This window comes from Octodon degus, unplaced genomic scaffold (assembly GCF_000260255.1).
Source record: "Octodon degus isolate 3935 unplaced genomic scaffold, OctDeg1.0 scaffold00126, whole genome shotgun sequence".
In the NCBI taxonomy this organism is placed as follows: domain Eukaryota; kingdom Metazoa; phylum Chordata; class Mammalia; order Rodentia; family Octodontidae; genus Octodon; species Octodon degus.
The window spans coordinates 6135786-6159996 of NW_004524702.1; the positions used below are offsets into that span (position 1 = coordinate 6135786).

Below are 24211 nucleotides of genomic sequence, written 5' to 3' on the forward strand. Positions count from 1 at the left end.
TAGTCCCTATAGTCCTCAAACTCTTCATGAAATTGAAAAGGAATCAATCCTCCCAAAATCATTCCTGGAGGCAAGTATTATACTGATACCAAAACCAGGGAAAGACGCAACTAAGAAAGAGAACTACAGGCCAACCTCCCTCATGAATATAGATGCAAAAATCCTCAATAAAATCCTAGCAAATAGAATACAGAATAGCTACAATCTCTTAATTCAGTGAATAGAGGGATTTGTTCTAATAGTGTTTGTAAAAAGGACATCATATCTGCATCCTGTACAACAAATAAACACTAAGAAGACAGTATGCAATGTGTTAATTATTGAAACTGTCCTACCAATTCGATTTGAAACTATCTCATTGCTATTTGTTTCTCAATAAAATTATGGAAAAAACCCCCAAGAACTTGTACTTTAACTCCTCTGAAGAACATATGAATCCTTTTAAATGTGTATTTGGAAAAGTATCAATAGCTAATTTGATTAAAATTCTTTTTTTTTTTTTTTTTTCCCTAAAAGGAGACAGCAACCTTGGACTGAAATTGAATTAGCTGTCTCCTGAAGTTAGGTGACTTTACTGTATGACGTCAGGAATGTGTGGCAAGGGACATCAATTCCAACTTTTTAAAAGCAATAATTAGCAATCTCTGCTAATTTAAGATGGAGGTATTATTTGCCGTATAGTCACATTTCTTAAGAGACACACAATCAGACCTCATCTTGCGAAAGGGAAGAGTCCGATATGAAGGGCCCGCATCACCCTCTTCATTGAAAGCACACAGTGACACGTACTAAAGCCTAAGCATTTCCTGGCATCGTAAATTAAATGATTAATTATGTAAATCAATCATTAAAATGAGGGATAAAATGAGTATGTCAAGTAAGGACTGATGTAAAATTATCAGAATTTTGTCACATGGGATTGGAGGGCAGACAGGGAAACTTTCCAAGGTGGGCCACCTCTAGTCGGGGTCCTGTTGTTCTGTGAGATCCCCCTAGAGCCTTAGCTGCCCCTTTGTACCACAGAACATCCTCAGAGAAGCTGCTGGGACGGCCCTGCTGGCTCCACTTCACTGCTCTTTCCAGAGGTTTTCCTATCTTTCCACTGCTACTGCCTGAAAAAGCCACTGCTTCAAGGTTCCTTTGGATACCTGGGCAGTGAGTCCCCATGTCAGCGACAAGTTCTTCCAGGAGAGGACAGGGTCTGCAGTTGCCTTGCTATGGCCTGGTGCATTCAGACCATCTGCAGCCTCCAGAACCCTCAGCTTCAGGGCTGGGGACTTCTAGGCCAGAGCAAGGGACAGGAAGGACTCAGGACATTTTATCGACTCAAGGGACTCAGTGAAGGGGAGGGCAGCTTTGCGGAACAGGCCTACATGGTCCCAAGATTTTTGGAAATGTTTAGAGAGAGATAAAACTTCATTTATTTCAAATTTTTCCCCCAGGGTCTCATATCTAAGATCTTCGATTTTCTACTTTGTTTTGTTACTAATTAGCTCAATTTTCTTACCCACTAAATCAGCTTTTATAGGCTAGACTAATCAAAACTATTTGTGAATTTTTCTTAATAGGGAAAGTATCTTCTTAAATTGACTGCAAACACTGTATTTACACAAATTCGTACATCTATAATTCTCTTTAAAATACCAGAAAGTGAGGGATGTGTCACATGATATCCCCATTCCCAAGCCAAGAAAGTACACAAGTGCACTGAGGACGTTGAAAAGAGGTTGCCATGTGTCCCGAAGTTTCTCAGGCTCTTCATTTCATGGGATTGTTAATCTCAGTGCACAAATTCCAGTGTAATTTTATTTTTATGTTTGTAAATCTGAACTCATAAAATAAAATTGCAAATCAGAAAAGTGTCTTATCAGGCCAGAGTTTGGCTTGGCAAAGCAGGGACCTAAGCTTGTTCACCACTGGTTCACACATAGCTGCAAGGCCACTGGGTCGACTTGTCTGGTACCAGTGGTGTAGGGAGGGCTGCGGTCATAGGGCAGCATCAGCCACAGGACATAGAGATGGAATACAGGTTGCTGTCACAGATTCCTGAGATCTTATGAACTCAGCCTTTATAAATCCTACTGCTCCCCTGGAGTCCTTTACCCTGGCCCACAAATCCATCCCATGAGGACTCAAGATGGCGACCTCAAGTTCTTGTCAATACCTTCCCTCTGCCCCTCCTATGCTCTCACCTTACCTCCGCTGTCTCCTCCTACTCCCTCATTTGCCACATTTTTTCTTCAAGTTTAGTGTCCCAGGTGACATCAAAAACACTTGGTCAGTGCATGTGTTTTCTGTCCATCTTCCTTTTTCCCACTGCTGTCCACAGGCTCTCACTGTTGGTCTCACCTTCAGCTGTTCAGCACCATCTGCCACAGTCACCTCCCTGACAGGCCCATGCCCTCCTCCTGTGAACAGTCCTCGCACAATCTTCAGTAGCCTATCTTCCCTAACATGCTTGAACCATTCCCAGCAGTGCCAATGGGCCTCAGACTTCTGAGGCTTCGTATCTTCTCTCATCTGGAGTGCTCTTCTGTGCCTTACTGACCTTTCAAGGTGGCATTTGTTCTTTAATGGAGAGTTGAAAGTCTACCCTTTCTTCTCCATTTTTTTTTGGGGTGGAACCAGGGATTGAACTCCAGCCCTTGAGCTTGCCAGGCAAGCACTTATTCTACTGAGCTATCTCCCTGGCCCCTGTGCTTTATGTTATAAATTATGTATATATGTCTTTCTCTCATGGAACATACAAGTTTCCTCAGTTTAGGCTCAATAATAAAATAATTCTCATAGGATACACTACAGATGCCCTAAAATATAGTAAATTGATCTAAATAAGCACCCCAATTAAGACCTATCAAATATTATAGCCATGTCAAGTTTTATGGGGCAAAGGTCAAGGCCACAGATCTTAATGGTATTCTGTCTTTTTTCTTATTCAGCTTCCTCAGTAAACATAAATTCTCATATTTAATATAATCACCACTTGGCTCCTCTAAACACTGAAGTCTACACTACCCCCACGAGACCAGATCCAAGCTACTGAGTTCTCCTTTATCCCAAGCCTCCATGACCTCTGAATGCAGCAGTGTGAGAGAGAAGTGTGATCCTTGTCCCAAATATCCAAGTGAAGAATTCAGGTTCCTGCACCTAAAACCACACCTCCTTGATTTGAAATTTTTATGGTAGTGCCTGGGAACCTGCATTATGGAGCATCTCCAAAGTGTGGGGCTCACAAAACGTGGAGAATCTTCAGCCTGGAAACTGCAGAGGCCTGGTCGCCAGCTGCCTCTGGCGGCCTCCTGCCGGCTCTGGCCCAAGAAGGCAGGTGTGGAGACATGCTCGCAATCGAGGCAGTCACCCTGTAGACAGGCAACTTGCATACCAGCTGTGGGAGTCACAGCGGTGAGAAGACGAGGAGTGAGTTACCTCCTTTGATCTTGTATCCTTTGGCAAAATGGTTCAGATACTAGAAGAATCCCATTTAAGGCCTGAAGCTCATCTTCCTTCAGTGTCTTTTCGGTTTTTACCCAGACTATTCTGTCTACAGACATAGGATTAAAGAAGAATTAAAACCTACTAAGAACCTGGTCTGTGTCAGGCACCCTCCTCCCACTAGGTGCTTTTCATGTGTTTCACATTGAATTAACCACCCATGAAGTTGCTAGTATTTGTTAATCTTTATCTTGCCGAAGAGAGATTTAGGGTGTGTGAGGCTAAGTGAACTGCAGGTTTAGTAGATTAAGTATAATCAAAGAGGTAAATTCAGGTTAGGGAAAAAAATAAACAGCTAGGTTAATAAACCACTAGTTTTAAGTCCCAGCCCTGCTATTTTCTAGTTTTCTTAGGGAACTATAACTTATTATAGTCTCAGCAGCACCACTGACAAAACACCGGCAACTTTGTCCCCCTCACAGTTTCTGAGGGAGGGAGGAGGCAGGTCCCTGCGGCCGGCATAATCTCTGGCCTTTGTCAGGGCTGGCAACACTCCTCTCACGTTTCCCTTCCCTCTGGCCTCTGATTTACAATATCCACATGTTTCTAGATGGGAGAGCCTTTTGGCTCAGAAGCCCGGAAAAGCCGCTGCTACTGTGAGTTTGGACCGGTGTGCAGAACTTCCTTTTGTTCGCTCTTCCTCTTACCCTCTGGGTCTAACTTAGGAAAGAGGAGTTCTCATCCGCTTCTGGCATTTGTCCCCAGAAGAGGCTGTGGTGTGACAGCCAGGGAACACTGCCCCGGCGACACATGCTGTCAGCATCCTGGCGTGGTATAAAGATCGAGAAACAGCTGCATCATTGCCAGGAACCACAACGAGTCTCTCCCACCTCTGGGCTTTCCCAGAAAGGCTGGCACACAGTGGCACCATTGCCAGATGCCCTGGGGACAATCTCAGCCACCTTAATCAGTTTTGGCTTGTCCTGTATCAAGAACTGGTGCAGCAAGGCTGGCTCCACTGCGAGTGTCCTTGTGGTTCCGCTGGGCACTGGCCCACCACGCCAGGTTCTTACTTGTAGATAGGAAGCAGCAGCAGAGAATCTAGTAGCCGGCATGAACGGTTTTGGTTCACAGCTATTTTTTCTCTAGGTATTTACTCTTCAGGGTGAGACGGAGCATCGTAACAGATGACTCAGTCTGCTGCGCTGGCTGGGGAGTCATTTCATATTCCAGTTCTAGGTCAAAGGCCAAGAGGGTAGCAGAGCTGCTGCTTAGAGCCAGAGCCATGCTCCGCCCACCCCGGTCATCTGTCCATCATCGCCTTTGGTGTTCATCACCAGCTTTGGTCCCCTTTAAGTACCTCTGGTCCACACAAACATGAACCTACACCTTTCCCCTCCTTGTTAGTCTCCTTATAGTTTAAAATAACAATTCCCTGGTAATACAGCCCAGCTTATAAAACACAAATCACATATATTGGTCCTAAATTAACTTTTTTGTCTAGGATCTTGAGATTTTGTGCATAATCCACTTTCTTCCTATTCACGTTGTTCATGGTTTTATGTTTTTTTTATGTCTTCTTCTTGCCATGGTCTTTATAAACCGGAGTTCCTATCCTGTTTCCTCCACCACCTTGACTGTTAACATACATGCAGTTGCAGGAAAAGCCCTTCATTAAACACACAGGCGAGTCAACAGGAAGGAGAGAAACAATGAAAGCACAGAAGCGTGACTTTCGATGCGTGCTGCGCTCACTTCAATGTGAATTGTCTGCAGGCAGAGCTGGCAGCCTTGCAGGAGGATGGGTTGCCCATGGCGGCTGCATCACATAAGCAGTACAGCAGGGGAAGGAAGGGACCAGAAGCCCAGGGGTCAGTGCCCCTTGGTCCCTCCTCAATGCCTTCCAAGTCCATAGGCCTCTGATTCGGGACCTATCCCTACTTACCTATTTTGTACAACAAATAAAAGAACAGATTTCATATTTACCATTCATAATTACTGAACTAATTAACTCCAATTTGAATTGTTTTTATAGAGAGCTTCCATGTGCTTAAAATTCTCATGGCATTGTCTAGAGTGTGCAGGCCATCAATATGTTGTCTGAAGATGACTCAAGTGAGGCCCACGATGGGAATCGGGCTAAAAGCCTGCCATGAATTAAGGGTGAGAGCATATGAGCTCAGGGGCCAGATCTGGGATTTGGTGCAAAGGACGCATCCTCGCCTTCAGACATGATGTTTTTCCTAAGACCCAGGTACAGCACAGGACAGGCCCACTTTTTTAAAAAAGTATTTGGTACAGCATCTCACTACGTAGCTTGGACTCTTAGTGATCCTCCTGTTTTCAGCCTCCCCAGCTGGGATTACAGCTGGTGCTGGGGAATCAAACCCCCATCCCTGAGCTTGCCAGGCAGGTGCTTGGTCTGCTGAGTTATGTCACCGGCCCTCCTTGTTTGGTTTTGAAGATGACCGCAGTGAAACCTTTTGAGTGTTACTTAATGACTCCGTGCACATCATGAGTTTCTAGTCAGGTACAGTTGCATTAGCTTTGCCCATTTCAAAAGATTACTACTTCCTTTGCTCCATGGCTGATCATGCGGCATGAAATTGCGAATGGTTTCCCAATGTCAGAAGACACGGTGATGCAACTGCTCCAATCACAGAATATACTGAAAATATCCTAATCTGTCCTGAGTTCAAGAGGGTGACTAACAAGTTGACAGACAGATGCAGCTTCCTCTCTCTCTAAGCAATCTGCCAGGACTCAATCCTGACTTGCTCTCTGCCCGGCTCCTGCTGGGCGTGGAGCTGGTGGCTTCTGTGCAGCGGATGGATCCCATGTTGCTGAAGCGCCGCTGAGCTCATGGCCTGCTGAGCCCAGAGCCCGGTCTGGCTGGATGGTGGGTTTTCGGGGATGTGGGGGAAGGAACTGTTCCTGGATCGCGGGGCATCCGCACTCAAGAGGCGATCAAAATACACACACAGGGAATGCATCTATGTAGGACAAATGACAGCAAGAGACACGTGGCCGTTAATGCTTCCAACACTGTCTTCCTCTCCTTGAACGCACTCATCCCACTGTTCTCGCTGCTCTTTGAAGCACTTCTGGAAGGCTTTAGGGAGTGTGATAAAAATACGGTGGCTGCTACAGCTGAGTACCACCTAGCGGAAAGGGGCTGATAGAGACATCACAATGTGTCCTCCGCCACCCCGCTCACCAGATTCGGGACCTCGTAACTTCTGGTTCTTTGGCAAAGTCAAAGTGACCATGGGAGGGACACGGAGGAAGCCACGACAGCGCAAATGAAGACCCTCACAGAGAAGGCCCTCTAGAGCTGCTTCAGGAAGGGGAGGAATGGTGGGAGGAGTGTGCTTGAAACGAGGTGGGGGTCTGACAGGGATTAATGGCAATGTCTCCTACTGTAATCAAATTTTTAAAAAATTGAACACTATTTTCCATCATAATTCATTTTAATTGGGTTTGTAAACACACTGCTTGTTTACAGCTAGATAGTGTCAGGGAATTTTTCAATTTCCATTTGAGATTTGAAACAGTCTTGGGTGTCAAAAGCTGTCTTTTGTTGCTGTGGTGTGCTTTGTTTTTCAGCGATGGGGATTAGGCCCAGAACCTTCCCACAGAGAGACATCTTTAGCTGTTTATTTAAATTTATTTTTTATTTTTGAGACAGGTTCTCACTAATTTGCTAAGTTGTCAGGTAGTAGGGTGTGGAGAGGGGAGGCGCTGAAACTGAGGCTCAGAGAAGGGACGTGGCTCTAAGTCTGCCTGATTCCAAAGCTGGTACTTCTTTTATTTTGAAATAATTATATAGTCACATGAGGCAGCAAAGAAACACACAGGGAAGCCTCACATGCCCTTCCCCCACCTCCTCCAATGTTAGCATCTTACACAATCATAGTGTAATAGCAAGAAATTCATACTGGCATAATCCACTGAGCTTATTCAGAGTTCGTTGTGTGCGTATGCTTGTGTGTGTATCTAAGCAACATTTGTGCTCTTTTAGTACACACTGCTTTCCCAACCTTAATTATGAGTCAGATTATAGGGATGAATAAAATGACTTTTTCCTCAATCAAACATGACTACCAGCAGTCATGTGCATGATTAAGTGGCATTCATTTCTAGTTGCAATTAAAAAGAAAGAAAAAGAAGAACACATCCTCCTTGAGCTCTTAAAAGCCCTGGTCCGTGCTACACACCATCATGGACACATCTTCAGGGCGTGGTAGGGAACACGACTGGCTGATTTCCTGGTAATGACAGCAGTGAGCTCTCATATCAGACATTTCTATCTGTACAAGGTGATGTTACCTTCACTTCAAGTTTCATCTCATCATCTTCCTTTTCTGGGGCGGCCACATCTGTCTCCAGAGCAGGTTCCTCAGCCGATCTTTGCGGAGCGGCTGCAGGGACAGAGAGAACATGCCCTTAGTTTGGCTATTGGATGCATCACTCACAGCTCAGAGCACCTGCTGACGTGGACAAGTCATTGGACCGCTGCGTCGGTGCGCTTGACTGACAAAGCTGAACTGAGCTTCTGTAGTGATTTCCTAGGTAGGGGATGAAATAGGGGATAAAGGAGAGAGGCAGAAAAGAGGACAGGGAGATAACTCAGCGGTCTAAGCACCTGCCTGGCAAGTGCAAGGTCCTAGCTTTAATCCTTGGTACTGCATGCTGTGCTGGTCCTGGCCCCAACCCTGGGCATGCTGAGCGGGCCACGGAAACCAGGCATGGTAAGGAAACCAGGCATGGGGGCCCACGCCTGCAATCCCAGAGCTGGGGAGGTTGAGACCAGAGAATTACTACGAGTTCGAGCTGTGAGACCCTGTACCAATTACATAAATAAATGATAAAATAAATAAATAAATGAATAAAAAGAAAAGAAATAGCACCCCCGATCCCAGGGGCCTTGACATCTGCGCCAGAGACGAAAGTCACACCCACCCCATGTGAAGCACCAAACCACAACAGACAGTAAACTTGATGTGGTAAAACCAACAGAGTTTCTATCATTCCCAGTCTTTTTTTCTTTTTGAGACAGGGTTCTGCTAGATGGTTCAGGCTGGCCTTGAACTCATTTTGTGGCCCAGGTCAGCCTCGAACTCACAGTGATGCCCCTGTCTCAGCCTCCTGAGAGCTGATGTTACGGGCTGCGCCACTACACCTGACATCATTCCTAGTCTTAAGGCCTAACTAGATGGCTGCTGTCCTCTCAAAGTCCCCCATGATGGTACGAGCTGCCAGATGCTTCTTTCACTGCTATTTCAGCAGGCATAATTTGTCTGTGGCTGCGCTCAACACTGTGCTTGGATTAGAAGTTAAATATATCTTTCCATATTGAAAGTGATGAATTTGTGCTTGTTATGGAAAATTCGAAAAATGCTAAAATCTGACCACTTAGACACAATCATTTGGTATATTTCCTTATAGTCTTCTTTAACATACTCCCCCTCCCCCCAGTCATACTGTGATGTCCGTGACTGCCCTAGCCGGATGGTACTGTGGTTGGACCCCAGAACTGATGGGTACGCACTTACTAGTGGCTGGGATGACAGTGTAGTAGCATCTGTTAGTGGTGGCAGGAGGGGCCTGGGCTGTCTTGCTTTTGCTCTCTTCTCTCAGTCACCCTGTCCCTCTGTTTCCTGTGCAGGGCTCTCAGACAGCTGAGGGACACCCTTCCTCCAGGTAAGACTGGTAGTAAGACTGGAACTTGGGGAGCCCTGAGGAGCCCTGAGGTCTTGTGGCTTCCTAACATGCTCTGCCAGTTTTCTCGGTGTTGGGGGTGAAGGTTACAAGCACGGAAGGCAGGGGCATTCTGAGTCAGTGTTGCTGCCATCACCCGTGTGCATAGAATTCTCCCGAGACTCAGCAGCTGCCTAATGACATGGGCTAACACACGGGACCCTCGCTCTCAGCGGGATCTCTGTAAAGTGAGCTCTTTCAGGCGTTATAATCGGATGCTACCAACACATCACCCCATAATGGGTGACACTTGTGACTAACAGGCACTACAGGTAAAGCAAAGGAAAGGAAGGCTGCAAAAACCACACCGCCAGCATCCACATCTTGCTCTTCTGTGCATAAAACACGCGAGCGTAGCAACTTCTGTGCCTTAGTTTCTCCATCTGCAAAGTGGGAAATAATGAGAAAACCTACGCAGGGGGATGTTCTTTAGGCGGTGTGCGTTAGTGCATGTGCAGTGTGTAAATCATTGAAGAATGCAACACGTTCTAGTTGTCGCTACACACATGTGGCATCAGACACATTTCCACAGTTGTTATACACTGTAGAGATGTTAAATGCTGGGCTCAAGGCAGCACCTGGCAGGAATCCCAGCTGGGCAGGCAGCTCGGGTCTCTAAGTTCCTTCTGGCCACTTCTCTACACTGGGGAAGTACCCTGCCCACCTTGGCACAGACTCGGTTCCTGAGCAATCAGACCGCTGTGTTTGCGAGTCCCGGAAATGCCCTGCCTGAGTCCACACCTCGGGTTCCTGGCCATAAACAGAAGTGTAGAATTGTTCTACAAAATGAGCTGGTGGCCTGCCCCAAGGTAACGACAAGTTGTTCAGACACAAAGATCTGTTTAACTTGGGAAGGTCCTTAGTCTTGTGAGTCTCACATCTGAAAAGCTGAAAAACAAACTATAGTTCCTGCTTCACTGGTAACAGGCAGGTATCTTGAAGGCGTGAAAGAGGCCAAGTCAGAGACATGAACATAATTTAGTTAGAGGAAGGATGAGCGGCCAGGAGAACCCAGGCCTGTCCCCCGTGATCCAAGAAGGGTGTGTGTGTGTGTGTGTGTGCGTGTGTGTGTGTGTCTGTGCTAGGATGTGCAAATATGTCTAAGTGTGTACGTGTATGTGTACACAAGGGACAGTGTGTTTTCATAGAAAATTTCAGAAAAGAAGTACAGTACACTGCTATCAAGGATTATTTCTATAAGGAATAAGATAAGCTGGCCCACTGTCACCATTATGTTCATTGTAGCACTTGACGCATTAGCCAGAGCAATCAGGAAAGAGAAAGAAATAAAAGAGATACATAAGGAAAGGGAGAAGTCAAACTACCTTACTCACTGATGATGTGATCCGCTACAAAGAAGATCCTGAAGACTCCACCCCAAGCCTCCAAGAATAAGTTCAGCAGGTCATAGAATCAGTACACAAAAATCAGTAGTGTTCCTATGTACCAACCATGAACCATGGAGAAAGAAATTAGGAAAACAACACTATTCACAATAGGTTAGAAAACTGAGTACTATAAATCAACCTAACCAAAGGAGTGGAAGACCTCTATAACAAAAAGTGTAGCTCTCTTCCATCCCTGGTATGCTGTGCCGGTCCCACCACCGGGGTGTGCTGAGACAGCGATCGAGACTGGTGTGCCTGTAATCCCAGCGCTTGGGAGGATGACAACAGGGGGAGCAGTGAGTCTGATCTACGTAGTGAGACCCTGTGCTAAATACAAAAAAAGTGTAGCTCTCTGCAAACAGATTGAAGGGGACAAGAGAAAACAGAAAGACATTTCCTTATCCTGGATAGCCAGAGCCAATATTGTCAAAGTGGCCACATCACCAAAAATGATACATAGACTTAATGCAATTGCAATCAAAATATTAACATGGTTCTTCTTCTTCTTCTTCTTCTTCTTCTTTTTTTTTTTTTTTGGCAGAACCAGGGATTGAACTCAGACCCTTGCACTTGCCAGGGAAGCGCTTATTCCACTGAGCCATCTCCCCAGTTGAACATGGTTCTTCTCAGAATCATAAAAAATAGTCCTAAAACTTATATGGAACCAGAAGAGACCCAGAATAGCAAAAGCAGTCCTGGGCACCTACAGCGAAGCAGGAGGCATCACAATCCTAGATTTCAAGTTGTATCACAAAGCTATGGTGGGGCTGGAGAGATGGCTCAGTGGTCTAAAGCACCTACTTGGAACAAGCTTAGCAAAGCACAGGGACCGCGGTTCAATCCCCCAACACCACATGCCAGCCATCCCCATCCCCTGGTGGGCTGAGCTGGCCACACACACACACAATAAATGTAAAAAAAAAAAAAGCTATGGTGGTTAAAAGAAAAAACAGCGCAGTAAGGCACAAAAATGGACACATGGCTCAAAGCAACAGGGCTGAGGACACAAACAACCTCAGGTACTTCCAGCCATACGACTTTTGATTAAGGAGTGAAAAAACATATGCTGGAGGAAAGGTAGCCTCTTTAACAAACAGTGTTAGGAAAACTCGTTATCCACATATGAAAGAACGAATCTAGATCTGCATGTCTTCTTTTGTACCAGAATGAAGTCAAAACAGATCAAAGACCTAGACATAGAAACAGAAACACTCAGTCTGCTGCAACATAAAGCAGATGAAAATTCTTAACAGAAGTCTAGGCAAGAACTTTGTGAATGAACTCCAAGTGCCAAAAGACAACACTAGCAATCAGCAAATGGGAATACATCAAGTTAAAAAGCATCTAAATGCATAGGAAAAAACCAACAGGGTGGAGAAAAACCTACAGAAAGAAGATTACTGGGACTGGTGAGATGGCTCAGTGGTCTAAAGCACCTACTTAGAACAAGCTTAGCAAAGAACAGGGACCGCGGTTCAATCCCCCAGCACCACATGCCAGCCAGCCCCGCCCCCTGGTGGGCTGAGCTGGCCACACACACACACACACACACACACACACACAAATAAAAATTTAAAAAAAAGAAAATTACTTTTTTTTTTTGCCAGCTATTCCTTATGCAGAAGACTAATATCTAGAATAAAGAATCCCCCCCAAATTAGGCTCCCCCTAAATTGAAAGACCCAACCAGAAAAAGAGCAGTTGAAATGAACAGACACTACTCAAAAAGAGAAGTACACACAGTCAATGTTCAGCATCTTTGGGTATTAGGGAAATAGAAATCAAAACGAAACAAAAAATAAAAAAGGGGCGGGGAGATGGCTCAGCAGAATAAGCAGTTGTGTGGCAAGTGCAAGGGCCTGAGTTCAATCCCCGGTTCTGCCAAAAAAAAAAAAAAAAAAGAAAGAAAAAGAAAAGAAATCAAAACAACACCGAGGTTCCATCTTACTCCAGAAAGAATGACCATCATTAGGACTTAAAAGACAAAAAATGCTTTTGACCTTATTGGGGAAAAAGGAACCCTTCTACACTGCTGGTGGGAATGTAAACCAGAACAGTCACTATGGGAATCAGTGTGGAGATTCCTCAAAAAGCTAAAAATAGAAATTCCATTTGACTCATATTCCCCTTCTAGGTGTCTTCTCCAACAGTAAAAGACAACGCATTCCAGTGATGCACGCATAATTTGCTCATAGAAGCATAATTTGTAAAGGCTTAGTCTCGGAAGCAGCTGATATGGTCATCAACAGATAATGGATAAAGAAAATGTGGTATTTATATACAGTGGAACTCAGCTCTGCCATAGAGATAAATTGGAGTCCCTTGTAGGAAAATGGGTGCCTCCTGAGACCTCAGAGCTGAGTGACATGTCAGGCACAGAAGGCTAAATGTCACATGAGTTTATGTATATGAGAAAGCAAAATATACATAATTTAAAGAGCAAAATGAAAGGGTGAGAGAAAGGGCCAGCCAAATAGCTCAGTGGATTAAAGCACCTGCAAGCAGGTGCAGGGGCCGGGGGTTTGATCCCTGGGCCTGCTGTGCTGGCCCCACCCCCAGACCACACTGAGGCTGCGATTGAGACTGGGTATTGTGGCATGTGCCTGTAATCCCAGCACTTGCAAGGCTGTAAACAGGAGAATCACTAGGAGTCTGATCTACTAGTGAGACCCTGAACGCCCTGTAGACCCTTCCCTAAAAGATATAGAAAAAAAAAAAAAAAAGGGCAAGAGAAAGCAGGGAAATAGACTGTGAGGTGGGAAGGGCACCTGGAAATGGGGGAACGGGAGGGGAGAAGGGGGGATACATGTCAATTCCCTGTGATGGGTGTATTTATCACACACATGCACTAATACAGAGTCTAGTAGTACATATATTGCAAGCATACACTAATGGAGGAAAATGATCACTTCTAACTCATAGAATACACAATGGGAGACAGAGGACAAGAAATTTTACTAACTGGAGGATTACCAAGAGACCCCATAATTTGCAGATAATGAAAAACTGAAACAAACTGCTGCCAACAAGGCTCCCAGCAAGAGAGGCCAATGACAGCACTTTATCCAGGGGGAGACGCTGGGGATGGCGAGATGCTGCTTCAGATCAGCATGGAGGGTAAAGGACGTTAGGGATGGTGAGGTGCTAAAATAAGCTGTGGGGAAGTCTGTCTGTCTGTCTCTTCTTTCTTAGTTTCATTAAAATATATACGACTATCTACAAATTTTAATACCAGCTCCATGTCAGAATATGAGCTATATTTCCAACCCCTTTAAAATTTATTTTATGTATGACTTACATTATTTGGTTCTGCGGCATGAACGCTACGCCTTTGCAGTGAGCTACATCCCCAGCCTCTTTTCAGATATTTTGAGACAGGGTCCCACTAAGTCGCTAACTTTCCCAGGCTGAGCTTGAGTTGTGAGGGCATAAATCTTCCTATATTTATGGTAATTCAAGGTAGATTATGACGCATGAAGGAAGTAAATGATAATTTCTAAAGAATTAGTCTAATAAGCCAATCAAGGAATTAAAACTGAACAGTAAAAAATATTTGCTGGCCTCAAAAAAGGCAGAAAAAGAGGAAAATAAGCATTAAAAACTACCCGAGCCAGGCACAGCAGCGCAGCCTGGTGATACCCATGGCCCGGGAGGCTGAGGTAGGAGATTGGGAGTTTGAGCCCAGCCTCTATAATTTAGTAAGACCCTGTCTCAAAAAGCAAAGTTTTAAAGTTGGGCTAAGAACCTTGGTTCAGAACCCAGAGAGACATAAAGAGGGAGGGAGGGATGGAAAAAGGGAGGGAGGGATGGAGAGAGGGAGGGAGGGAGGGATGGAGAGAGGGAGGGAAGAAGGGAAGGAGGGAGGGAGGGAGAGAGAGAGACAGAGAATAACGAAATAGTAGTTATTTTGAATTCCACTATTTCAATAATCATATCATATATAAATAGATTAAACACTTCAATCAAAAGCCAGGTGTGAATAAAATACATTAAGAAGGAAGACATAAATATATGTTCCTACAAAAATACATTGCAAACATAAAGACAGAAGAAGAAAAATGTGCTTCATGTGAACGTTAAGTATAAAACAATGATGGACTGACTGCTCCACTTCTCTGACTTATATCGCAGGCATAAAGTGCACTACTAGAGGTAAGTGGGAAGATACAAAATGAAAGCCATCCTGTAATCCCTCCTGCTGAGGCAGGAAGAGTGCTGTGAGTTCGAGGTCAGCCTGGGCTACAAAGTGAGCTCAAGGCCAGCCTGAACTGCATAGTGAGACACTGTCTCAAAAAGACAGACAAACAAAAACAAAATGAAAGACATAAAAATTATGCATATAAGTGTTTAATAATACAACTTCACAATACACATGCTGAATGGCATATACATCATGTCCAAGAGTAGTTCATACCAGGAACATACACCTGCTTTATCATTTGAAAACAAATCCTTGTCCTCTACTATATATTACCAGTGGATTCCATGGAGAAAAGCCCGGCAATTGTCTCCAGGCCAAAAGCCTCTGAACAAGTGAGCCATCATGTGCGATAAAAACCCTCAACAAACTAGGAATCCAAGGGAAACTCCTCAATCTGACCCTAAGCCATATTTGGAAAATTTGCAGTTAAAGATGAAGCATGATCTCCTTCCCTAATACTGGGAAAAGACAGGAATGTCGCTCCTCACCACTTCTGCTTGGCAGTGTACTGTGGGTCCTGCTACAGCAGGGCAAAGGCGAGCAAGCACACAGGCTGGAGCAGAAGGGAAGCCGGCCCCACTCACAGATTATAGGCTTGTGCTTTGTGGGTAAGCATTTTGTGTGAGCTACACAGAGTGCATTCCATTGCCCATGGGTGAAATGCTTAAGACCTTTGTACTCTAGACTAAGACATTGTTGAGGGAACCGAAAGATGACATAGGTAGGTGAGAATTCCCTCATACTATCAATTGCAAGACTCAACGGCAGTAAGACAAGTTATCCCCGAATTGATCCACAGATTGAGCGCATTCCTAGTCCCAATCCTAGCAGAAACTGAAATGTGATTCTGAAGTTTATAAGGAGATGAACAGCTCTTAAAAGAGCCAAAACAATCTTGAAAAAGAGCACTTGCAGACCTGATCCTAAGGTTTGCTAAGAAGCTACGCTACGGTAACCAAGACCGTGTGGGACTGGCATAGGACTTACTAAACTTTAACAAATATTTTCAAAGAACTGATTTTAGCACTGTTGGTAATAAATCATAGGCCTCTACCACTCTCAACGGACTCAATTTCATGCTGACATTGCTTACGTGCCTGTACAGTTCTACTGCTAGACCAGGAGCCTCTCCTTGCCTCCGGTCCTCAGTGCTCCGGCAGTACTTATAAGCGTTCAGTACCTGCACTATGCCATGTCTCTAGTTTGTTTTAAATCACACTGGGCAGAGCACTGACCCTCTTCCGTCTCAGACAAGTGCAATCTCAGCTCGAGAAGGCACCGTGGAACCACGACCTACCGAAAACAGAGGGCTGGCTGGGCCTTGGTGACACCCATTTCGGGGAGGACTCAGGATGGGGGGCTACAGGCTGCACCGGGCGGGTCTGCTTGGCTGCCAGCTTCATGAGGCTCTCTTTTCTCTTGTGAAATATTTCCTGCACATCAGCAAGCTTCTGCAGGACTTTCTGGGCCTTGGCCTGCAAGGAACAAAAGCAAAGCAGGATGAACAGGGCGCTCAACTGAGCCCGAGGCCGCGAGGCATTCCCTCCTCCCTCCACCTTTCCCTCTTTCTTCCACCCATGACCCTCTGGGCATCCTTATGCAAGCCACAGAGTAGGTCTTGCTTTGTTCTAGAACCTTCTAAGAGTCTGTATGTCCCAGCTGACAGCTCTGGGAGCCATCGCAGTGTCCTTTCCATTCTGATATCTCCCGCTCCTGGGGCACTGCCTGGCCACCACCTCAGGGAGCTGGCTCTCGGTCAACACTTGCTGAGTGGATAAATGTTCACTTAGCCATGCCCATTAGTAGTCAGAAAGGATGTCACAGGCCACAGGTGAAGAGTGTCAGGCCAGTGTTCAAAATAGGAGGATTTCAAAATAATAAAGGCCCCAATGGAGAAAAGAATTTTAATATTCTGAGGGGACAGAGTGGCTAAATTTTCAGGCAGGATCTAGGGAACTATGAAGTACCTGTAACTAAAAGGAGACAAATGTACATGTTATTCTAGGTGATGCCTTCTCTCTGCTTAGGCAGGAAAACAATATGTAGAAGAAATATGAGGGAACGGATAGACTAAATGCTTTGGGGCCAAGACTCAGGGAAACAAGAAGAGTCCTACCAAGGCCTGCACTCCACCGACTGTTTCTCCTGGCCTTTCTGTCACAGGCTGTCCTTCCAGCTCTGGTGGGTCAGCGGAAGTGTCACACCAATTCTGACATCTCTGCTGGATGATTCGAGCCACCAGAATTGGAAGAGCTGAGCCACAAGAAGCCACACAGGGTGCTCTCTGGATGACCAATTCTGAATGCGCAGGTTTAACACACACCCTGGGAGGCTGATCCAACTAGGAAACTCATCTTTCTCTCAGAACAAGGTGCAAAACCAGGTGGCACAAAGTGTTGGCCCACAAGGCTTCTGTTTGTGGTCCCTAGACTAGATGATCAGGATCTATTTGACAGGTCCACACAGAGAATACACCCTCTGGCACGGTAAGCTCCCTTGTACAGTGCAGCAAAAGTTCTGGTAACACAGGTACAAGTTCAAGTCCCCAGAGATGCTATAGTCCCCACATGTCAGTGTGAGACCAATGTCTACTCTTAGGAGGATGCTGATAAGGCCTGAGATCGAAGCCTCCATCCGGCCCTGCGGCCCAGGGATGAGCTTGAGAAAACCAGGAGGCGCATGTTAACTGCCTCACAAAACAAAACAAAAACAAAAACAAACCATGACTGGGTGAATCAATGACAGATGCAAGGCAGACCAGGCTGCCACCAGGGCTGTGTGACTCACACCTGCTCACTTCGCCCTCTGGCATTTTTTCCTTAAAACCCCAGCGTAACTTCTGGAGATGGTGGGAAGAGTCGGAAGAGGCCCCCAAATCCCAAACTCAGGTAAAGTCCTGCAACTGTACTTCCTGCTTTTCTCCTCCCTCTTTTCACTTGCAAATCCATTCTCAGGATCACAGTGGAAGTGACCTTTCTGAAATGGGTTGCTGGTCACTTAATGTTCCTGTTTCAGAGCCCAGCAGAGGCTCCCACCGACATCAGGACAAATTCCCGATCCCTCTTCCTGGAGCACTAGGCTCCCGTGATTTGACCCGGCGCCTCCTGCCAGTCTCCCTCACCCCCAAACACATTCATGTGTCCCGCTGTGCATGTTCTACAAATGCTCCTTCTGCCTCAAGCCCCAAGCCCTGCGCTCCAGCTCCACCTCCGCCGCTGCCCTGAAACACTCTGGCAAGTCTGGAAGACTTAACAGCATCTCCTCCTGTGTGGAATGTGAGCGGTGATAAGGAAAATGCAGTGTACATGTTCGGAAACTCTTTATTACAGTAATGGACACATTGTCATTAATCTGTCCAAAACACCGCCTCTTGCTTCAAATAAAGCAGCCCGCGGCTCTTGCCACTTTCTGAAGCAGCTCTGCAGGTCCTCTTTCCTGAGGTTCTTTAGTTACACTGCTGTTGCTGCCTCAATGTCCTGAATTAATGCAAAATGTTTACTTCCCGTGATCAGTTTTGCTTGGGAGAAGGGTCAGAAATTGCATGGCATCAGATGGAGTGAATAACATGAACACTATGACGTTTCTACAAGCCCGTCTTTCCACTGGATGGCACTTGGCACAGCATTCGTCAACCTTTATCTTGCCTCGTAAGGACACGCAGGGAAGAGGACCCCAGAACTGCTTCAGAAGAGGCAAGAATGACGGGATGAATGCTGGAGAGAAGCGGGAGGATTCTGTGGGTCATTCATGGCAATATGTTTTGTACTGTAATAAAATTTTTAAAAGTTAAGCATTTACCATATTTTTGGGTCACCTCTTGTACTCTGCTCTCTCTAAGGCAGGGCAACCATCTTGTCCCCCGTATGCCCCACTGTCTCATCCTCGATGTATGTTTTTGCACTGGGCAGATGTTTGTCTTCCACTAGACTGTAGCACCGGCACCACAAGGACTGTGACTTTTATCACTGTCTTCCCAGAATGCAGCACGGTGTGCCCAGCATGCACTGGGGTACCTGATGAGTATGTGAAGAATCAGATTTTGCTGTTTGTTACTGAGATGGCTTTATACTCTGGATGTGGTAGTGAAAGTGAATGAGGACTAAAGGTGCACAGTAACACTTCAGAGAAAGTGCTGGAAGAGCCCCTGACAGTGACTAAGTGGCTGCTCCAAGAACAGCAGTTTAATTTCTGTTGTGGTTGATGGTCATTGGCTCTTCAGTGCAGCAGATCCACAAAGAGGTGGCCAGTTTTAAAACTTTTATTTATTTAGAGGAGACTGATGACAAAATTGCAAAGTGGTACACAGGATTTCCATATAGTCCATATCAGCTCCTCCTGTGGCTAACATCTTACCTTGCATATTTATTAAATTGATGAATCACTAGGGAGAAAGCTCAGTGGCACACTGCCTGCCTGGCAAGTGCAAGGTCCTGAGTTCGATTCCCAGTACCAAAATACATAAATTGCAATAAATTGGTGAACAAATATTGATACAGTATTAGTTAATACTTTGTATTTCTTTAGTTTTCACCTAATATAATCTTTCTCCTGAGGATTAAGTTTACATTAATTGTCAAGTCTTCTGACAGCTATGACAGTCTCTGGATTTTCCTTGTTTTTGCTGGTCTTGAACTGTGGAAGACCACTGTGAAGGACAGTGGTCAGGCAGGTTGTACAGTGGCCCTCAGTTGGACTGACCTAATGTTCTCACAATTAGTCTGGGGCGAAGAACTTTGAGGGGAAGGGCCCAGGGGTAAACTGCTCCGGCCATTGCATCGTATCAAGGGTGCCTTATGCCTGTGACTTGTCTCTGGTGATGCTGACCTCGATCATCCGTGTACGGTGCAATCTGTGAAGCTTCTCCAATAGTTACTCTCCTATTTCCCTTCTTTATACTCTTTGGGAAGAAGTTACAATGTGCAGCCCACACTTCTGGAGCAGGGAATTATAATCCCTGCTTGAGGGCACAGTGCTGACACAGATAATCCGGAATTCTGCCTGTGAGATGAGTCTCTGCTTTCCTATGTATTTATTTCATCACATATTTTATCAATATGATTCACAGATATATACTTCATACTTTAAGTTCTAAGCTTATACCATTTTATTCACATTTTGCTCAAGCTTTTCCAGCACTGGCCACTGAGCACAGCTCTTCCGATTGGCCCCCACCTTCCCCCACTGTGTGCTGTTTCACCCCAAGCTTCCTCACTTGCGGCATCACAAGGTGTTCCGGGATCATCTCGTGCATCTCTAGAGGCAGCCGTGTCTCCAGAGAGGCCTGTTTTGTTTTGTCTTTCTTACTGAGAATTTTAGAAAACAATGCCTTGGTGGTCACTCTGTGGCCATGTAGTGTGTAACCCTTTGAACTATTAGTGTAAAGACAGACCTGCGCCTGCACCAGGCCGAGCATCCCCACGTGTGTAGGATCTTTCCAGACGTGTGGAGTACCAGTGTGGCAAACAAAGCCATTACTGCCAGTGGACAAAACTCGCTCTCTAACACCACTGGATGTTCAAACTTATAGTCTCAAGTCACATTCCAGGCCAAAAGAAGGAAAGAGTCATGCCTTTTCTGCACCTATGACCCAGTGCCTGAGACTGAGTACAGTAGTTCTAAAGAAAAGCACCCAAATAATTAAAATATTAACTGCTAAGTAACTGTCCTCTAGATTTAGAGGAGCCAGGACATCTGATGGCCTTCAGATCTCACCAGAATGAGTGTGGTCCTGCCTTATTATCCAGTCCGGGGCATCAATGAACACCATGCCTGTAAACTGCTGCCAGCCTTGGTGCCATGTCCTTGTCCAGAGGAACGAGCCCTGGGGCTCAATATCCACCGTGCTGTTCCAGACCCCCGGGGACAGAAGCCCCTGCCCCATGTGTGGTCCTCCCACTGCCCAGTGGCCCGGCTCCCCTTTCCCTCCCTATAAAAGCCCTTTTACATGTGTGAGTTCTCCCAAGTCTTGTTTTGGGGGAACCCGAGCTCTCCCCATCCTCCCAGGGTGCCAGACCTTGAATAACAATGCTCTTCTTTCCACCGACTCTCATCTCCTGAGGACTGCTTTTTGAGCACGAGTATTTGGGTCTGGGAATGTTATTTCTTACACACCTGAGGAGCACAGTGTCCTCCAGCAGCTGTGTCCAACCCAAGGCCTGGGTGGCCCTGGACAGCTGGTAACGTGGCCTCACAAGATTGTAAAGTTTTAACATTCTCATGTGATTTTTAGTGTTTTTTTTTTTGGGTTTTTTTTTTTTTTGTTTTGTTTTGTTTTAATGACTCGATTGCACCGTGCTCGAACGCTGACTGTAGAGGTGATAACAGGACCCCGTGGGGGACTCAGTGTGGCGGGGACCTCACCTCCCAAAGCTGCCACCCATATTCCTTTAGTGGAACTGAAGCTGTGTGCGGCAGACGTAACCTGTGCTTGTGCTGCTTGGTGAGTACAGCGCAGCGATCACGGACGAGGGCATTGTAGCCCACAAGACACGTGTCCAGGCTTACTAAACAGACATGTAGGCTTCCGTACTTAATTATTAAACCTTGGTTGTGTTCCTTCATAAGATAACTTAATAAGTTAAAGTATTAAAACCAATAAAGGAAGTTGTGCTACTGATAGACATTAACTATAGTATGTATTTTATATGTGGCTCAAGTCAGACAATTAGAACCCATGTCCTAGAGCATGCCTGGGTACCTGAGGAGGGCTGTCCTGCTGTGTCACAACAGGGTAGAGGACGCTGCATGGTTGGGGAGCTTGTGTGTAAGAGGGGCAGGCTGGGGGCCAGCTGTGTCCTTTCACCTGGAATAACTAACTCTCCAGGGTGGGCGCACTGGACTCAGGTGAGCAGTGCCCTAATCGCTTGTTAGTGGCCCCACCCCTCCCTAGGATCACAACAGAGACTAAATTCCAACATGGTCTTTGGAAGGAACATGCAAGACATAGCTGTGGGCTCTAGGCCTACTTTGGTTTCCTTTATAGACAGGATTTATGGCGATTCTTTCCCTTCTCATCCTTCTACTCACCGGTGCTTCTGCGTGTTCCTCGAAGGTGGTTTATTACGTTTTATTCACTTTCTGGCAGGTGACTGGGCATGACTAGGCAGGATTTACTTGCTGCAGGTGGTCAGAACTGCAGCAGCAGCAGGTCTCGGGCTGATGTATGCTGGGGGTCAAGCTGAGCTAGCTGCTCCGCCTTAAGAATTCTGACCCGGAGCTACTGGTGCTATAATCAGCAATGCAGCCCGGCCTTCTCTTTGGCCCCTGTGCAGGGACGTGGCAAGGTCCCTGTCCTGCAGAAAGCAGCCTGCCCACCCTGCTCCCCTCTCCAAGATCCTACCTCATGACCAAGAATCACCAGCGGAGTTAGGAGAAGAGTACTGTTGAGATAAATCTCCATGCCAGCCACCCCTACAGCCCTGTGTGGGTGCTCTGCCTGCCTGCTGTCCCACTAGCATGGGTGGGACACGAGGCAAGAGCCACAAAGATGGGGGAAGGGGCACAGCCCTGCCCTTGGGCAGTTCCCAAAGCCACGAACAAGACAAACGTTTCGAACAGATAACTGAAATGTAAGTCAATTGGGTCACATTGGAGCAAAGGTTTTAGACCTGGGTCCAGGGAAAAACTGTAGGATTTGCCTAAAAAACCCTGTAAGTTGTATTGGCCATATAGCCCCTGTTTGTTGCTCCACTACATCTTGCCCTATTCTGTGTTCAAGAAGCTCATCTCATAGAAGTCTATCAGATGAGTTCATGGGCTTTTGGTTGGTTTGGGCCAGTGCAAAGTGCCACTGGCAAATCAGAGAGAGGTAACAAGAAAAGGAGTGCATGTTTATGTTAGCTCTTCCATACTATAATAAAATACCTAAGACGAACAACTTAAAAAGAGGAAAGGTTTAATTTGGCTCATAATTTTTGAGACTTCATTCATGACCACTTGGTCTCATTCCTTTTAAGCCAGTGGACGGGCAGGATATCCTGGTGGGAAGTGTGGTGGGGCATCCCGCACACCTCATAGTGAGATAAAGGAAGAGCAGGGGCTGGGGCCCAAGATCCCTGTCAAGGCCACGCTCCCAATAGCCTACAATCTCCCACCAGGACCCACCTCTTCCAGGCTTCCACCACCTTCCCTGAGTGCAAAGCTAAAGACCACACCTTTAGCAGATGGGCCCCTGGGGGACATTTTAGGTCCAAACTATAGCAGTATTCTCTACCCAAATCCCCACTGGTTGCGCCCCCCCCCCATTTTTTAGTGGTACCAGGGATCGAACTCGGGACCTTGTGTTTGCTACGCAGGTGCTTACGCCGCCAAACTATCTCCTCAGCTGACAGCTGGCCTCTCTTATAGTTATAGCGTTAGTCCTTCTTGAGTTCTCTGGGCCTTTCTGGGTTAGGAGTAGTCAATGCTCCCTACTTCTTGCTGGTTCAGTGTTTCTCACCATCCTTTGTCGTAGTCCCTAAATCCTGTCCGTATCGGCATTAGCAATGCCTGTGTCGAACTCCTTTTAACCACTCCGCAAGTATAGAACCCTGAAAATATGTGAATCCGGTACTGGCAAGGGTCTATTACCAAAACGAGCTGGAGAGGCACATACAAGATGCTGCTGACCTCAGAGGAGGCTGTGCCACCTGGAACCTGCTGACTTCACAGAGAGCCATCTTCTCCAGGTGCAAATATAACGAAGCGATTCCCCCACTTAAATACTTCGGTGCTTTCCCCGCTCTTAGAATGAGGACCACACTTCCTACTGTGGCCCATAAAACTCACCCTCATCTGTGCCTCTCTAACCTCAGCCCACACAGTGTCCCTTGCTCTCTGGACTCAACCCTGACCTTTGGATTTTGCGCTGTGCTGGGCTCCTCTAGCCTTGTTCTTGTGCCTAGGAAAGTGCTACTATCCCATCACCCTCTAGGGGTCTTCTCTGACTCCAGTCCAGGTCAAGTTCTCCTGTCACTTGCCTGCTGGCTCCTGCCCTCTGAGCATGCCTCTCAGCTTGTGACACATTGGGTGTAATTATTTTATGAGTGTCCCACTAAACTGCAAGCATCATGAAGGGGGAAAGCAAGGCCGTTTCTGCTCAATGCTGGGTCCTCAGTGCCCACCACCATGCCTGAGCAGGCTCAAGGGTATTTGCATAGAAATGAATGGCTGCAGGGGATACTGGAGTGGTATTTGGACATCTTTGCAAGACATTCCAGCCCAGAAGTCGCAGAGGCCACCTGAGGGCTCAGGCACAGGCCAGCTGGCTCACACAGCCCAATCAGTTTCTCTTTCAGGGCCATCCTGAGGCAACAAGCAAAATTCACCTCTTCCCCAACTCCTTCCCCAACCACAGGACCCAAACACCCTCCAGTACCTTTACATCAAGGGTGAGTATCAGCTCGAACTGGTTGTAAAACTCCTTGGGGCTGAGCAACTGGTACTCCTTGGT

At 46.3% G+C, this 24211-nt stretch overlaps 1 protein-coding gene across 1 annotated transcript in view; it reads right to left on the minus strand.

The window, feature by feature from the left end:
- The window catches only part of Mcf2l2 (MCF.2 cell line derived transforming sequence-like 2), a 196619-nt gene that overhangs the window by 102451 nt on the left and 69957 nt on the right, over positions 1-24211 (minus strand). Inside the window, exons 10-11 of the mRNA XM_023700648.1 lie at positions 16079-16256; positions 7762-7853 (exon numbers count right to left, since the gene is read on the minus strand). Coding sequence (XP_023556416.1) covers positions 7762-7853; positions 16079-16256 — 270 coding nt within the window. The remainder of the gene's footprint in view (positions 1-7761; positions 7854-16078; positions 16257-24211) is intronic.